This window comes from Myripristis murdjan, chromosome 8, assembly GCF_902150065.1.
Source record: "Myripristis murdjan chromosome 8, fMyrMur1.1, whole genome shotgun sequence".
In the NCBI taxonomy this organism is placed as follows: domain Eukaryota; kingdom Metazoa; phylum Chordata; class Actinopteri; order Holocentriformes; family Holocentridae; genus Myripristis; species Myripristis murdjan.
The window spans coordinates 25,433,112-25,451,597 of NC_043987.1; the positions used below are offsets into that span (position 1 = coordinate 25,433,112).

At 45.2% G+C, this 18,486-nt stretch overlaps 1 protein-coding gene and 1 long non-coding RNA gene across 2 annotated transcripts in view; both read left to right on the forward strand.

Moving 5' to 3' along the window:
• The first annotated feature begins 984 nt into the window (after positions 1–984).
• LOC115362998 (uncharacterized) lies at positions 985–2,518 on the forward strand. The gene is made up of 2 exons (XR_003928573.1): positions 985–1,204; positions 1,451–2,518. It is a non-coding gene; the product is annotated as an uncharacterized LOC115362998 (long non-coding RNA).
• Positions 2,519–7,244: 4,726 nt separating this feature from the next.
• Positions 7,245–18,486, forward strand: part of arhgap23a (Rho GTPase activating protein 23a) — a 76,335-nt gene continuing 65,093 nt past the window's right edge. Inside the window, exon 1 of the mRNA XM_030056960.1 lies at positions 7,245–7,259. Within this exon, the coding sequence (XP_029912820.1) occupies positions 7,251–7,259 (9 nt within the window). The 5' untranslated portion in view covers positions 7,245–7,250. The remainder of the gene's footprint in view (positions 7,260–18,486) is intronic.

An 18,486-nucleotide genomic window follows, 5' to 3' on the forward strand; every position in this document is an offset into this window, starting at 1 on the left:
CCGTTCTCTGGCCACGGAAACAGACAGATGTGTGCATGACAACACGGTACTATGTTTAAGGTTTTACCCCAAGTGCGGGGCTTGAAGAGAATTGCATCCCCTGTTCCTCTTCCCACCCCTCACTTCCGGGCGGAGGACAAGGACGTACAGAGGAAGTCAGCCACCGGTGTCACTAAGAAAGTAATTAATCAGTTCAGAAAAATAGAAAACACACAACAACAATAATAATTTTATGTTGTCATTATTATTATTATTATTATTATTATTATTATTATTATTATCATTATTAGTAGTAGTAGTAGTAGTAGTAGTAGTGGAATTTAAAAAAAAAAAGGGGGGGGGGGGCAGAATAAATTCAAATATTTTCAAAAATATAAATGTAACAGTTGATGGTGTCTTTTTTGAATTTGTGAACAATTAAAAAAAAAAAAACTTATCAAAATCACAGTAAAATTTTACAGTAAAATTGATCTTTGGGTCCTTACACTTATGACATCTGTCAAAGTGAGCTTTAGATTATGATTTTTGTCTTTGGAAATGACCCATGAGACATAAGCGACCCAAATTTAGAAACCACATTGCAACTTGAAAACAAACAAACAAACAAACAAAAAAACAAAACAAAAAAACAAGCAAACAAGATCAGTGTCTGACTGTGGTTCATTTTCCAGTTTGGTTGTTAAATACATGTTGCCTGTGAGTGATGGATAACGCAGTTTAAGGCTAATAACAAGGACAACAAATGCGCACAATGGACAAAAATCAGTAGGTTATATGATGAAAAGTGTGTTTTGTTAAACAGTAGAATCTCCACAGCTCAAAAGGCAGAGCTTTAGTGGTTTATTGTTGGATTTTCCATGCCCGTCCCATTCACTTCAACATCAATGGGGGGGAGGCCCGTACGGGAGGAGGGGGAGGGGCGCGGTTCGGTTTTACCCCCGCCGACTTCCGATCAGCTCCGATCTTCCCCGATGTGCTGCTCCTGCTGTAGCGCCTTTTAGTGCTGCGTATCCCTGCATCCGCATCATCCATTTCTGGCATCGGCATCATGTTGGACATTTTGGTGCTGATGTTCTTCGCCATCGTGGGGCTCGTCTTCCTGTCCTACATCATCTACATGCTGTGATGGGCGCGCTGCTGCACGGATGTAAGGAGGATGTGCGCTTTACCTGGCCTGCATCCCCGCTTCCCATCATGGACAGCGGTAAGGCAGCGCCTCAGAGCACGCCGACAGCATGCCATGTTTCGCGCAAACGAATAAGCCATGTTGCTGTGGTAATAGAGGGGGGAGAGAAATTAAGAGTCATCAGTGAGGGAAGCCTGGGCAGCCCTATAATGTTTTGGGAATAGGTCACACAGCTCATAATATCTGCTCTGGGAAATAACACACAGCAGGATGCAGAGGCACGATGGTTTGATGTGTAAGGCCAGCTGTTTGAATGTGTTTCAGGGAGGAGAGCTGGCCCATAATGGTTTCCCTTCGGCAAAATCAACTGGGACGTGAAGAGCAATCCAGTGGAGAGAAGAGACAGCTGGAGAAGAAATGCAAGCTGGACTCCTCCTCTCTCTCTGCCCCCTCCACCACCACCACCACCACAACCCCCCCTGTGCTGTTTTCCCTCTCCTCTTTTTTTGGCTATCTGTAGTTTGGCTGATGTCTAATTACAGGGGTGTCAGTCTATTCTAATACCCTCACTTGTATTTTACTCTGAACTGACCTTTGTGTTTTCTGTTCCTCATGCCTGTGGTTCTCCTGTGAAGAGGGGGCATCATACCCGTGCGCAAGTCTTCTGAAATTGTAGAAAGGATTTATACGATTGCGTGTAATGCAGATGTAGAATTTGCCTTCCAGTTGCACTGTGAGCTACGTGTTTGCTCAGACTGCCCCGAGCAGTTTGGCATTATCATACATGTAAGTGTGTGTGTGGCCAACCCCCTTTGCGCTCATTCTTGGTTTTGTTTTTTTCCAGGTTTATGTTAGGTTGTTGCAGCAAATAGTTGGAGAGACTCGGTTTTCTTGGTGGCTCTGGACAGTTCTCATATTTGCTGGCACCCTGTTTGCCCTCAGTGTTGATTTTTCCCTCTTCATGTTCTGCCCATATTAATGTTGTCCTGCTCATTACAATCCACAACCAGGTCAAAAGGGAATATGTCAGCGCAATAACTCAGTATCTCTGCCATAATGATGATATATCTCTTCCACTTAACACAGTCGCTCTGATGTCATTACCAATAGCCAACAATTCTGTTAATTGATGCTACAATCAAACTGATATGACTCAGTATTTTTTGTCACATGGATTACTTTTGGCTATGAATGACATGCAGCGGTGTTACCTGAAGAGCAATGGTTCGAGTTGCAAAATGCATCTGGATGCTTCTCAGTTTTATTACCAAATATAATTACTCATTACATGATTATGTTGTTGCTGCATACGAGCAAGTGTTAAGTTTACCGGTGCCAAAGTTAATGGCAGTGTTTCACATGATATGTCGAATAAAGATGATTTCACTATAACTCATTGGTTTCCTCTCTTCCTCTCTTTTGCAATGCTAAAAAACATACAAACAAACAAAAAATGCTCACCTGTTTCTAATGGACTGCAAAGACAGTGTCACCTGGAGAGTTAGATTGGCAAAGGAACGACATTTGGTCTGTCTATGGCAATAATTTAGGAATATAAATGTTTGTCATATAATCTTGAGTATCAATACCATTTTTGTGTTGTTTCAGGTGTGGACAGTGAGAGAAACTCAGAAAGCTTGTACCTCTGCCATCCCCGGATTTGAGTGTCACACACTGCACCCATGCTTCTATACAAACTCATTAAAGGCTCTGCAGCACTGCACAAAAGTTAGTTTATGTCATATGTTGCTTTCCAATTGTTCAAAATTTGTGATGTGCCTAAGACATTTAGGGGGATATAAAGGGGTCTATAAAGAATAAAGAATACTTAACATTCACTTTTATGCCCTGTACTGGAAGTTAGCATAATGCCAGCATGCAAGAATAACTACTGTCATGATACACTAGGTGTCAGTTCCCCCTTCCTGCCTACAGACGAGAAATTATGAAATTATAATAAAATGATAATAATAAAATTTAATTTTAAAAAATCTTCAAATTAATTTCCCTGGGATAAAATTATATCAAACAGGTCTGTTTGGTTTAATGTGTCTCAACAGAGTTGTGGATGTAAAAAATGTCTGGGATGATAATAATCTTGATTATCTCACAGCATGGGTCTGTAAAAATGGCACACAATGAGCATTTGTTCCTTACCTGCAGTAGCCAATACATTATCCCTCTGTCATTTCTGTAGGCTGTTGAAGTGCAAATGCTGCATTAAATATATTGTAGTCTATTTATCAATCTATAGATTCATTGTACATTAGATTCATATACATTCAACGTAATATTATAGCCTGGTAAACTTGGCAGAAACACACTCCACGTTAGAAAGACAAGTACAACTTATTACTTGTATTCGTCTTCTTTGTCCTCTTCTTCTTCTTCTAATTATTATTATTATCATTATAATTAGTAGTAGCAGTAGCAGCAGCAGTAGCAGTTATATTATTATTATGATTATTAATATTATTTATTAGGCCTGTTTAAAGCCTTGCCACGTGGGCAAGAGTGAAGTGCGTTTATAGCGACACCTTGTGGGCCAGCCGTGCCTATGTTTACTGTTGTCCGACTCATAGCAGTTTCAGGGTGTTTTCAACATATCTCGTCATAGTCACGTATGTTGACTATGTAATTGACTCGCACTGACATATTTTGTAGGCTAACACACTCCGGTCAGGCTGCGGTTCCTGTCATACATGGCGTGCCTCATGGTGGTGTGTGTTACAGGCATCAGCTGTAGGCAGCACATGCCGCTTGTGGTCCTGAAGATGGCGCTGTTCACCTGGGCTGCGAATAATCAGCTGAGGGCATTCACAGCGTCCATGAAGTAAACAAACCCACGTCTGTGGACGGAGCAGCCGAGGAACAGATTGCATGAAATGGGATGAGAGCAAAGTGATTTCAGTAAGACTCTTAGCTGATGAAAAACAGCAATCACAGAGTAGATCCATTAAGGTTGGAAAAGTTAAAATTGTTTGTCTTCAAAAGAGAGTGAAAGTGGATTTTTTTTTTTTTTTTTTTGTGGTAGTACGTTATGATAATAACCCACTTGTCCTAATTTTACAGTCTGTGATTTAGACAAAATAATGAATATAAGAATATAAGACAAAGTTACCAAAAGTATCCTCAGTGAAAGTAGTGAGATTACACAGCTGAACTGGAGAAATCCAATTTGACAGCACCTCTGCTGTGGAATAGAAATTATTTCTAATTTGTCATTTCGTCACACAGATGCAAGGCTCCTTTTCCGTCCCTCCATGAAGGTCAGAGACACCAGAGGTCAGACGCTTCCCTGCTGGGTAGGATTATGAAGGTTTTACACAACAACCCCTTTACCCTTTTTTTTTTTTCAACGAAAGTCACCATTAAATAATCCTAGTCACTCCTTGATACAATGTTTTTCCTAAATGTGCTCTGAAAAAAAAAAAAAAAAAAAAAAACACACACACACAAGGGTCTTACTAGCCTACATGCTGAACGTCCGCCACAACCACCACTATTAGTTCCTCCCACATGTGTCCAGACAGACCCACTCTGGGAAATAATCGGAATTCCTCTGCTGATAGTATAATCTGCCACTCTCACCATTACAATACACCCGCTGTTCTATCTTAGACACACACACATACACACACACACACACACACTCATACACAGTCATCTAACTTCAAACGGCACTACTGGCATGCATGACCGGATCAAATGACAGCACAGCACTACAGTAGAGGCTGTTCATTAAGATCAGAAAAGAGAAGGATGCAGCTTGGACGGTAGAAATTAGGCCAAGTTGCTGCTTGTTGCTGCACATGTTGCACACCTTCATCCCACGGCCTTGTCACACTCCCAGCTAACATATCAGATGCTGTATCGCCATGTCACGGCTACGGTATGTGTCCACTGATTCAAAATAACCCAGGGCAGGTGCTTTTTTTTTGTTTGTTTTGCAAGTATTCTTGAGAGGCATGGCGTTGTTTTTTGCAGAGATGCTCAGGTGTAGGGCTCATTAAAGTATTATTTACAGCTACTACTCAGTTCCTGCTCAAATGAAAAGTATGCCAGTCGTGACAGTGTATCTTGCATGTCTGAGCCCATTTTGGTGTTTTATTTTGTTTTTTTTTTCCCTTCGCTATTCCCACAACTAACTGGCTAAATGTAGCACATGCGCTGAAAGTTTAATGAAAGAAAATGTTTCAGTGATCTAAGACATCAATGGTGAATGCCTCCATTTTGCACTGACGTTCAACAGCCGTGCAGAGGGGAATCCACAAGGTAAAGACACCACTCCCAGTAGACTACAATGCACTGCAGCCACATCTTTTTACTCCATTACTGTTATTATTGTGCAGTGCTATCACTTGAGCGGGGGTATTTGAAAGACACTCCGGCCAACGAAGGATATAATCACCTTAAGAAGAGGCAGACAGAGCCGGCTGAGGGAAAGTGGACACATTAAAAAAGTTATTTTCATCCCATCAGCACAAAAGAGCCCCTGGAATGCACTGAACATCTGACAAAATATATTACGGTACAAGAGTATTCAGCGGTGGATTTTTCCTTGCAATCGATGCGGCCGCGTGTTACCTCTGACCCCGGCTGCGACACCTGTGACCTCCTGCAACCTCCACTGGAATGCCAGAGAGGCAGAGGTGGGGGGTGGAGAGGAGAGAAAGGACAGAGCGGCGAGGAATAGCATGTAATAACACAATAGGTGGTAAGGGAGGGGGGAGGAGGAGACCCAGAGAGGATAGAGAGGACAGAGCAAATAAAGAAAAAAAGGGGGCAATGAAAGAAAAGAGAGAAGGGGGGTTCGCCTCTGCGCTTAGCCATGGCCTTCAGCTGTTGAGTTCCTGTTGTTGTGGGGTGGGAGTTTCCCTCCATACAGGCCGAGGGAAATGGCAGAGGATGTCTTTTTCCTGACTGACCAAGAATGCCCGAGCCTCTGGGTCTCTTCTCTTCTTGTGTGTGTGTGTGTGTGTGTGTGTTTATGCATGTTTATGTGTCAGTGTGTGTGTTTTACATACATTCATGCAAATGATATGAATAGCTGTCCCTCTCTCCCTGGCTCTCAGCCAGTGTAAGACTGATGCATCAGCATAAATAGCAGCATATCTGGAGAGAGGCGAGAGCTGCGAAAAACATTCCTTGCAGGGCCACAGGGATGCACGCGCCCCCTCCTCCACCCCCAACCTGCCTCCTCCACACCCCTTTGCCCTTATTCAGATTGCCTGGACTACACGTCCCAACATGCCTCCCCCTCAAACAGAGGGCGGGGCCCATAAATCCTGTCGGCCAATGGCTTTGTGTCTGGGGACCCGTGGTTGGAGTGTTGCACGGCAGCTGTTGTCAATGGCAACAGAGGTTTTGAGGGAAGCATGAGCTGGACAGCTGGTAGAGGGTCCCTCAGACCTCTGCCGGGAGTCACATGGTCTGCCCCGGCCAATCTGAGCCCTTTCCCCTCCTCTCTGCGTCCCTCGTTCTCTCTCATTTGCTCCTTCTGGCTCTCTGCTGCTACAGCAAGAGGGGGGGAGGGGAAATGGAATGAGTGGAGGGAAGCAGAGAGAGCAAGAGGGAGGGGATTTAGGAAAGGGAGGGGACTGAGGAAAGGGAGGGGGGCAGCCGCCGAGGGGAGGCGAGGCAAGGGGCCAGCTTGCACAGCGAACGAGTGAAAGAGCTCGAGAGCGAAAACGGAGAGCGGGAGTCTCTCTCTCCCTCTGCGTGACTGTGGCTATCAGTGAGATAGGTGAGATTCCACACACGCCCTGTTTGCCCTCCAGCCTCCACCCAGAGCGGCAGGACAAGGACAGAAGACGGAGAGAGGACGCGGGAGGAGTGCCCGGCTGGATGTAACAGACTGTCACACTCAAGAGACAGAAAGAAGGAGAGGGAGAGAGAGAGGGAGAGAGAGAGGGAGAGAGAGAATCATGCCTCTCCGGCGAGGCGCAGCGGTCGGCCACCAGGCTGCCTTGCCTGTGTGAGGAGAGCGGGATTGGATCGCTGTTGGGAATACTGAATCAGGAGCCCTGAAAAGAAAGAAAGGAGAGGTGCAGCGGAGGGTGGCAGCGGCGGTGATATTGTGCCATGACTGGGAACAGGAGGAAGGAGGAGGCTCACTGAAACCATGGACCAGGTGAGGATGGAGAGAAAAGAGAGAAGGGAGGGACTGAAGGGGAAGTGAAGGGGACCGGCATGCAGCACACCTCATACACACCACACAGAAACAGCTTCACAACATCTGTCACCCGGGCTTTTTTTTTTTCCCTCCTGACCCCCCAACGCTTCCACGGGTGAAACCAAAACCAAACAGCACAGCATGGTGCCTCTCCCGCGGTGTGGTTTCTGCTTCCACACCGGCAGGCTGCGCTTTGCCAAAGGTTGCCGGGGGCGGTGGGGTTTGCTGTTGAATGGCCACCGGCAAGTGGCAGGCCTCCGGGGAGATGACACAGCTTTAACATCACCGGCTTATCTCCTGATACAACAGATCAGATCGGCACTTAGGGCGGAGAGGGGAGGAAAGGACGGGGACGGGGAAAGGGATGCATGACAAAAGGGGTGTGGCTGAGTTTTCTGCGTTAACAGGCTTCCTCGACGAAGATCCATCTTAACCGGATCTGTGTCACGTCACAATCGGCACCCCCTTCGCCACACACTATCAGATGTTTGGTGGCAGCGCTGCCGTCATGCAGTGGGGTCTCTCTCGTAGGAACTACCTCAGCCTCACAAGCCGGAGCCTCACGTCTGCTTGTGTGTATTCATTCACAGAGGCTCCGATGAGTGTGTCCGTTGCCTGATAACCGTGTGTACTCATGCCACTGACCTTTCAGAGAGTCTGTCATCCCCCGGCCTTGTACCTGGCCTGCTTGTTTACTTTCACCTATGAGAGCAGGGTTGTGTGGGCAGCTATTTGCATGAGCCGGATCCCTGCTCCTATGAAATTTGGAAGTGTTGCAGCCTGTTTTCATGCCTGTGCTGTGCTGTGTGTGTGGAGGTTGCGTGCAGCTGCTGTTAGGTGGGAGCCTGGCTGGAGGCTGCCAGCTGCTAGCAGTTGAACGGGTGATGAATGGGAGAGCTGTGACACACCGAACAGCGCGAGCCCCTTGTACCTCACCCCTCCTCCTTGTATCTTGCCTCCTCTCCCCTCAACACTTTGGCAGTGTATCTCCTGGCCATTGATTACCTCATCCCCCCCCCCCCGTTCCCTCCCTCCCTTCCCTGTCTTTCTCTTCTCTTTCTCTTCTGTTGCCTTGAGTCCTCTCCTCTCCTGAAGTAGAAGCAGCAGGTTCTTTTTTACGCAGGGGATGAAGAGGAGGGGCGGAGACGGGGTGCTGTGACACCCCAGCCGAGCCCTGCTCCTCGGGGTGAATAATGCATGTGGTCCATTGGTGAGGGGTGGCGGGGGGACATCTTCTATCTGTAATCTCAGGTCTGGGTGACGTTAGCCCCCCAGTATAGCAGAGGTGATGTCATCACTGCTGCCAGCCAGACTGTGTGTGTGTTTGTGTGTGTGTGTGTGGGTGGATGGATGGGTGAAGGGATTGGGGTGCATGACATGTATGTGGATGTGTGTGTCTATGCATACATATTTCTTAACCTCATTTCTGTGAATGGGAAGCTTCGGGCAATAACACACAGCATGCAGTCTATTTAAGACCATAAAAATGGCACGTTTATGGGTCATAGCTTGAATTTGACATACATGCACAGCAGCAATTCACAGTCTACTTGAATCAAGGGGAGGCCGGTGTAGCTTACCAGCGCAATATAGTGAACAGGAAACAAAATACTATTTATAAAGCGGCGCAGTGCTGCGAAACGCTGACACGGCGTGGCCTTGGTGCAGGGCCAGGGCAGTGTCATTTTAGTAGATGGGCCATAGTGTGATGTCATGACCAAATATGATTAAAACATTTCCTGCCAGACACGTGACTGTGTGTTTCCTTGAGTGACATGGCAGAGAGAGGCTTTATCTCTTTTTCATGTTTCCTGCCATGTGTGTTTACCCTAATCCGGCCTCATTAGCTCCGTGTTTTATGATGTGTTTGGTCTGAGGCTCGTTTGAGGATGTGCTGTCATTCGGCGGCGTAAACACACTATAACATTAACTGCTGTAATGTAGTGTCCAGTATAAACAGAGGCTTGTGGTGTTTACTATTGGGAGGTGCAGCATCTGTGTTGGCTACTCCTCTTTGTCTCTTTCTGCGTAACTGTGCATGCGAGGACAGACACCCATACTCACTACAAACACACACACACACACACACATATACACATGCTCCGTGATAAGGAGGGCAGTGGCTCAGTGAGGAGCAGGAAGAGGCTGGTTATATAAAGTGTCTGTGAGTGAATCAAGGGCAGCAGAGGGCCAACTCTCTCACACTACGAGGAGAGTCTGTGCCTCGTTCTCCTGCGCCCGAGTGACGCTGCGCTCCACAGTCTGCACATGGCACGAATGATCATCTGCGGGCGGCATGTCTCGCTTGCCCCCTGCAGATAACTTTATATGAAACTCGGGTTCACACGGCGAAAGGTCTCATTAAAAAAAAAAAAAAAACCTCGCCTGGGGGGGAAATTAGCAGCCCTGGTGCAAAGCAGTGCGGGTCATTAGCGCCTGTCCCATCGATAGTCATTAAGGCGTCCTGGGCAGGGTGGCGGTGACCATTTGCCCTGTGGACCGGCACTGCCTGGCCACATCCATCAGAGATGAACAAGCTACTCTCCTTCTGCTGCGTCAGCCTCAGAGCCACAGAGGAAGCTCAGGGCAGAGGGAGAAGGCCCAGCCAGTAAAGAGCAACCTCCAGGGATGCTCTTGTCGCTGGACAAGATGCTAAGCTTTGTTTGATGTTTGTCACTCAGCTGAAAGACTCCTCAGATGTTCTGAAACTATGCTGCGGCGGGGGGAGGGAGTTCCTGAATGTTTTGGTGGAGCCTTGTTATATGTGGACCTTGTAACACTCATGTGTTTATGCCGCTGCCTGAACATGACTCCCTGAAGGCCTGTTTGGGAGGCACGGTGACATATGTGTGACTGTCGGGTTTGTGTGTGTGTGTGTGTGTACGCGTGTGCGTGCGTGTGTATGTGGCTCTCAGCCAGAGTTATCTGGCAAATTGTTTTGTCTGTTTCCCATAGATGTGACTGAAATGGAATGCAGTCAAAATTAGCTCAGGGCACTGCAGCCATAAAGTACCAGTGGGTGAGATTGTGCGTGAGAGAGTGTGTGTGTCCATCTCTGTGTGTGTTTGTGTGTGTTTCAGTGATACAAAGAGAGAGAGAGAGAGAGAAAAGAAAGGGGTTTTATTATGTTACAGGCTAGATAGAGACAGAGAGTAAAAGAAAACAAGTGTGAGAGAGCAGGAAGGATAAAGAGAAGGAATGAGCGTTTGAGTGTGTGCCTCATAGTGGAACAGGTGGTCTAATCTGACACCCCACCCATGGCACCCCGGGGCCCCCTGCCTTACAAGCCCTCCAATCTTTGGACTCTTAGGAATTTCTCACTCTTTTGTCCTGAGCGGTAGAGAGAGACCGAGGGAGTTTTGCTGTTGCAAAAGAACAGAACGAGAAGCAGAAAACAGTTTGGATGTGTGTTTGCTTTTAAATCAAGCCAGAGCACACACACACACACACACACACACACACACTGCAAACATACACACAATTAAACAAACACATATCGATCGACTCGCCCATGCAGAGAGCTGCTCCAGCTTGTCTGACCTGGTTGTCTGTTTTGTGCAGGAAACCAGCCGCACTCAGACTGAGATATGGACTGTTTTCGGTCGCGTTGGGCTTTTCCAAACCACGCGGAGCTTTCTGTGGGAAACGCTCTCAGGGAGCGCTGTGTCGACCCTGACCACCACCATCCCGGTGTCTCCACACCCGGCCAGGCATGCAGTCTGTTCTGCTGTACGCTCTCATCACGCTCACACTAGGAGACTATACATAATTTGCTTATCAGTACGGGGTTTTTAATGCAGACTTGCAGAATCAGTGTCATGTTTAAACCACTCTCTAGATTTACTTTTATGTTATTTCTTTATTTCTCTGGTTTTTAATTTTATATTTTATATTTTTTATAACCCACTATCTTACTTTAATATATTTTGACTATGCTGTTGTACAACCCAACAGTTAGAAATACATATACTAATAAACCTATTTTTTTTTGGTTTATTTATAGTTAATTAGTTTGTTAGTTTGGCAGTTAATTATTTGTTCATACAGTTAGTCCATCTGGTGTAAACGTATATATAAAACACACATTTTGCCTTTTGCTTATAACTTTATTAACCCTATAAAGCCATTTGTATCATATATAATACACGATATCAATTCACACATTCCGTTTTCAGTTTAATCAATACTTATAGGACTAAATAAAGGGTTAAATTTCAAATTTCATTATTTCATAGTTCAGGCTTTATAGGGTTAAGTGATCTGTTTCAAGAATAGAAAAATGGCAACAACAACTACAAAAAAGTGTTTGTACATGTAGATGACATTCATTCAAAATGTTTTGAGCAGCCAATATACTTTCAGATATAACATCTGCAATTATACTGCAGACTAGTATATTTCCCCCTCATACAGTGTTATAGGGAAAATATGCAGCATTTCCACATATTTTGAGTGAATTTCTTCTACATTTACAAATACATTTTGTATGTTCTGGGGCATATCACCACCTGTATTCTGAAGGAAATATCAAATAAAATTTAGTTTTCTCGCTATATGGGAATGTAGGTCACACGACATCATGTAAGATGAATATGTGGGTCTTTGCATGCCAGACATGGTACTATAAGCTGCGTGCTTTTAATTCAAGCTCTTTTCGATTGTCAGGCGGACAGTAACCAATTGGTAGATGCCTGAAGGCAGACAATGGGCAGATTGTCCTGGTAAAGAAACTAGGGCACCCATCTCCAGGAAGTAAACAGCTCCTGTTCAGCTCAGGAAGGCTGCTTTGGACCTCAACCACAGTGCTTTTGGGTGGCAAATGCATGAGGATGATGAGGGGGGGGGTTCACTCTCAGGGGGTCAAAGGTGAGCTTTCGGTAACACTTCATGTTAGTGGGCTGTGAATTTCATGATATGTCGGTGATAATTAGCAGTAGGGTAGTAGAAATTTCTATGAAAGTGCCCCCAAAATTACATCAACATTCACTGCAAAATTGATTGAAAACTGAAACTTTTACTTTCACTGTGTCAACCAACTCATTCTGAATAGAGCAAACGATGTTGCAACCCAAATTTATGATTGTTATTCAGTGGTTTTCCTGTAGAACTCGGATACAACTAAACAGCACAGAACTAAAGTTACATTCAAGTTGCAAATGTAAAGACAGTCTTTAGATTTCATGATATTAATTCATTTTCATGAAATTCCAGCGACAACCTTGGTTTCATGTCTATAATCGTAAAAGTTTTGGTTTTCAATAAGTTTTGAGGTCATAATTGTAATTTGGGGGTACTTTCAAAGAAATTTCAAATACGTTACTCGCTAGTTATCGCCTACTTTTCACTAAAACGAAGCGTTATTGAGCTTTGTGGTGCAAAGCCCTTCCTGTCAGCGAGGCCGTGCATGGGTTCAACTCCTGTCAGGGAAATGTTAGAAGAACAGGCTGATGAAACGGGATGAGAGCAGCTGAGCAGGGATGAATGCAACAAAACAGGGGGAAAGAGACATCCAATTAGGAGGCTCACTGAGTTTTGGCCACCGAGTTGGTCCGGTTTGACCTCATGGGCCAGTTTGGCGTGGGCAGCACTCAGTTTGCCATGTTCTAATAATAACCCTTGACCTTGGCAGCGTGTTTCTATCTCTCAGTATTAGTGCTGCATCCTGCTCCTCTCTCTCTCTCTCTCTCTTCAAGTCTTTCGAGTATCAGCAGTAGCCCTCAGCGGCGTCCAGGTGCTGTGTGAGGATGGCAGTCTGGAGAGAGCAGCTGTGATGCTGATGCCTGCTGTTTCATTACTTTGATCACCGCACAGGCCGGGGAGCTGTCCTACTGTTAGAGGGCACCACAGCTGCATATCTACAGTGTACAATGTATGCAGCCTTCATGAGCCACTGACCTCCTGGCCTATTTTCCCTAACTAACTGAAGATGAAACCCAAACAGACTGTCTTAAAAGAGACACGAGTTGAACCAGACTGTGATTGAAACTGAACTCTGGAAATTGAACGGATTTAATCTCGCTTTGAGCACCGTCCCTTCCCTCTTTGCCTCTCGGTTGATCACTGTAGTGGCATTGTATGTATGGACGCTGAGACGATCATACAGTTGTGGTGAGTTTATTCCTTCACATGTCAGCTTCAGGTTGCATCCATGTCAGCGCTCCATAAACTCTGATAAAAAAATGAAATTCTCACTTGTGTTTGAGGACAGTTTAGTCTCTCTCTCTCCACGCCCAGGCTCAATTGTTCCTTGCAAGCACTGAGCCCCCTTGTGGCCCCCATTTCAAACTGCAGCTTAATTAATATCTGTGTTGGGGGGATTATATATATTTAGGGGAAATCTCTGCAGTCGGCAGCAAAGAGACAGATGGTCATTCTTTCGGACAATTCAGTCCAGAAGGAGCAGATGTTTTGTTTGTTTTGTTGTGTACACTGATGACAAGGCGCATTTATGTTTAATCCTGAAAAGAAATGCATAATCCCATCCGATGTGATGGCTTTTCTCCCTTATTGATCACAGTACAGAAATATACTGTTGTCCGTGGATGCATCACTGCAAACTATAAAAAGAACTTCCTCCTCCGTCTCTGGGATATTCTGAAATGCTTTGAGTGCCTGGCTGTGGTCGATAAAATAAACACGTCTCAACACTGAGTCTTTGTCAGCATTTTGTTGACTGCTGATTTTTTTTTTTTTTTTTTTTTTTTGCTTAAAAAATATCATTCCAGAGTGTTTCTATGGGTGTGGACATTCCTTTTTGCTTCAGCATGTCCACAAGTGTCTACCCAGTCTGTATTTAAAGCTTTTAGAGTTGAGCGATGGCAGCCTTTTGTTCGCTGCGCTCTCATCCCCATCTATGATTTAGGCTCCGGCGTGCTGTGTAAGGCCAGAATTATAACTCTGTGATACGTACAATAGTGTCCAGGATGTGTGACCAGACTGTGATCGAGCTCGTGATTGGTTTGATGAGAGTGGGGATCTCTGTGAGGGTTAAAACCCCATCAAAGCATTCCTCCCACGCGGCCTTCTCTCCTCAAACCCGAAGGAGAACACCCTGCTTTAAGGCCGCGTCGAGACAAACATGTCCCTCAGTTTTTAGGCCAGGAAAACGCCGGGATTAGGATATGATCTCCTCAGACACACGGGATTATATTACTCAGAGTTTACTGTATGTACTGTAACAACTGCGGCCTAAGGCTTTTGTTGCATCACTGATGTTTATTTTACTGCCATACAATGCTTTACGCTAAAGTTTGAAGATATATGAAACATGTTAAACTTTAAAATATATGTTAGATTTTTAGCCTTCATTTTTTTAATCAGTATCCTTTTGATTGTCCACATGAATGAAGTAAATAGGCAAATGAAGTCCATAACAGATTTGTATGCTACCCTCCAGAAGTGAACTGCTTTTGATGCAGGTCTTGACCACAGTTTATATTTTGCATCAGTACACTTAATACTGATAAATCGGTAACACTTTACAATAAGAGTACAACAATTAATGTTAGTTAATGCCATAATGGTTAATTAACTGTTAGTTAATGATTATTATGGCATTTACTAATGTTAATAATATCTACAATAACCCTTAAATAACTTATAAATTAATACCTTAGCATGAACAGCATTAGTACATGATTCTTAGACACATTAGTTAATGGTTAGTTAACTGTTACTTAACGTTTATTACGGCATTAACTAACATTAATTGTTGTACTCTTATTGTAAAGTGTTACCGATAAATCCTCTTAAATTATATGCAAGTTCATCTTTGGACCAACTATATGTTTGTTGGGAGGGGAGATGTTTCATTATTCAAGGAGTTACCGAATGCTTTCACTCCAAATCGATCACCATCTCTTGATAAATGTGACCCTACTAGTGTAAATATCTTACCGAATAATATTTAAGGTTTATGCTATCTTTTGCCCATTGCATCCCAAAATAATAACTTGATCACTTCTATTTGATCGCTTGATTTTTTTCCCCAACGTTTATTTTTAGGTTCAGCAACAGGATGGATAAAGTTTTTTGAATTGAACTTCAGGGCATGAAGTCATCTGTGCTATTGAAACACTGAGCGGTGAAAACATTTTTCCGAAGGCAGATAAAATAGTTTTGAAACCGTTCCTATTGTGCGGCGCCGCATTTGTCATTGTGTACTCAGGGAGCGTTGGCATGGAGATATTTTGGGGATGTTTCCTGACTCATCAGTGACCAGCAGAGAAATCTGATGGAGACACAAATAAATATCTGAGCCAATATCAGGTTACTGGTCGCACTGCGCCTCTTTCCCGCATGTGACCCGACGATTCGATTCATGCCAGCCGCTCGTTTCCATTGTCTGTCCCACCGCAGGAAGTGACACCAGAGACAGGAAGTGGAGCTGTGAAGGTAAAGAGGGTGCAGACGCATCAACGGGCCTGTGAAGTGACGGGCAGCAGGAAGGAAACTTGCAGTGGTACTACTGGAACTATGAGCCGGTGTTTATTTTACCTCTCGGCCTCACAGATGAGAGTTAGGGGAATCGAAGTCGTGGTGGTGGGGGCATCACAGGGATGTCCTTTGTCTAAAATATGTGCCAAGCATTTATAGTAACAGCAAACATTTATAGCAATAGTGGAATACCCTGGATGTGATTCATGTGTTGTTGTCTGTGTTAGTCTGGGGCGTCGAGGAATCTGGGGGCGACGGGGGGTTGAATGAGTGGTCACTGGTACAGACCGCGACACCTGAACATGTACAAGCCTTGCAGCTCGACTTAGGGGGATTTCCTTTTCTTTGTTCCTTTATCTCAAACGCTACCACATGGCCTCTCTAATCAGCAGTGGCCATGTTAAGGCCCGCATCTGTGCCAGAAATAAAATCACATGAAGCTGAGGCACAGCAGTTTGTGTGTGTGTGTGTTTGTGGATGAGATACCGTATCAGCTTGTACAGTCAAATAGAGCTTAAATTATCTGGAAAGACAGTCAACAATAGGCCCGCATTCAAAGCCCAGTCAACAAGAGCGAGTTCACATTTTCAGGCTGAATAGATGTTGATAAAAATGGGAAATATACGCCAAAATGAAAGCTGAGACGAACTTTGTGATATAAGGCAAAACTGTTTTGAAGTGTGTATGATGAGAGCTTATTGCGAACGTTTTGAGATTGTTTGGGTTGACGCTGAACTTGGTCGAATGCTTTCCGCAGGAATTTGTGAAGTGTACCGAACACACAGACACCTAGACATGCAACCTTTCGGTGCACTGAGACTGTGTGTGTGAGGATGTGTGTGTGTGTGCTTGACCTCAGTGAGTCATTCTCCCCAATATCTTAGCCAGACGAATGTCTTCTTCAGTACCAAAAGCTCTAAAGCCAAGTCTCCTCGGATCCAGAGAAATCTGAAAACGCCGTTTTCATGTCAGCTTGTTTTCCGTCCACATTAGTGTTTTCACCAAGTCTTCGAAAAGTTGGCCGTCCACACCAAAAACAGTGATTTTTCAAAAAACAGTAATGTACAGAACGACTGCTGTGTTGATTGTTTCAGCCCCAGCCAGGATCAGTTGACACAGTCATATCGTACGTCGTAAATCTCTCTGTTTTTGCTGGCTACCCAACAACGTGAAACCAGTGTTTTCAATTTTATCCGCTTTGGACAGCACTTTCTAAAAGCTCTGTTGAGCAAAAAACATAGTTCCAGTGTGGATGTAATGGCACATTGGAGAAATGAAGATGCGTTTTCAGATTTCTCTGCGCCCAACCTGTCCTGTCTTCACACCGCTCGTCTCCACAGGCTCTCTGTTGTTTTCTGCCTGCAGAAGAATGAGTGAGGCAGCTGCAAGAGGGAAGGGGGATTACAGTAATATGTATAAGGAGCAAAGAGGGTTAAGAGCGTGGTTGGGAGTGGAGACAGGTCAGCAGGTCAGCAGAGGAACGGCGCACGAACCGCAGTGAAGCCAAAAAGAAAGAAAGAGGGTCAGACTACTAATGGCTTTTTAGTAAATATTAGAGACTGGTCAGTCATTTCATCCATATAACGGAGCTTCCCCCCCAACCACAGATACATAAAACCTTTAAAACCTGCAATGAAATTTTATGTTCTTCATTTTCCTTTAACGGTGCTGCTGACCTCTTTAAAGAATTTCATTCCTAAGGGCTTTGATGGGGAGTTTTTGTGCTACTTCACGGGTATAAATGCTGCTTCTACACTGCCAAGAATAAAGTTTTGGTGGAAATACTGACAGCTTGTAATTTTTCAGGAATTTCTTGGGCAGTGGCATGGCAGGGAAAAAGGGGAAACAGGACCCAGCAGTGAGAGTGGGCGCAGGATGGGCTACGAGCACCGTGCCTGTCCGCCTGTCTGCGCCGATCGCTCAGCTGCTTCCTCCTCTCCGTGCCAGTTGTCCAGGCAGACAAAGAGGCCTCCTCCTGTCAGGCCGAAAGTGGGGAATTTACGGCTCTCACTGGAATCCGTGCAGTCTGGGGGTCACCAGCCCTGCGTGGATCCCCTCCTTTTCAAAGGAGTGCCACAGGAGCCTCTGTGTCAACAGGCAGCCGCCGTGCGAGATGTACAGCAGCCCGAACCGCATATCTACATCTCATTCACATCCAGAAATATCCACACCTCTTTCTCACTCATCGATAATCTCCATATCTCTATCGTACGCGTACAGTTGTGCATACTTGTGTGTGCACATATATCCCCAGTAATAAACAGCTGAGCATGACTCCTTAAGCTCGACCATATGTTAACATACTTGCCTTATCAACGCAGATATTCCCGTAAGCTCATACTGGCAGTTACACATTTCTCCCGCTCACGGCTCCAACTGTCTTCTTGCAACTCTAGCTGGACACGTTTCGCACTATCAGGCCAAGACGGCGATAATCGGCGAGCGTTATTACATTTGAGACGAGGTCAGGGAGAAGGTTACTCTGTCTATTAGATCAGCTGGGAGAGGAGAGAGGGAGATGGCTTGGCAGGGCTTGCGCGTTGTGTCCATTTAAGCTCTTAGCGGCGAGAGATACGGCCCAGACACCCGCCATTAAATGTAACTGTATCAAATAGAGGCCTTCGAGGGATAGGGTGGATAGGGTGGCCGGCCTGACAGAGAGGCAGTGTGTCCAAATGGACCGCTATAGACTCCGCCGAGGCTCACGGTGAATGATGCTGAAAAGATCTGGCAACAAAGCTCCTCAGAC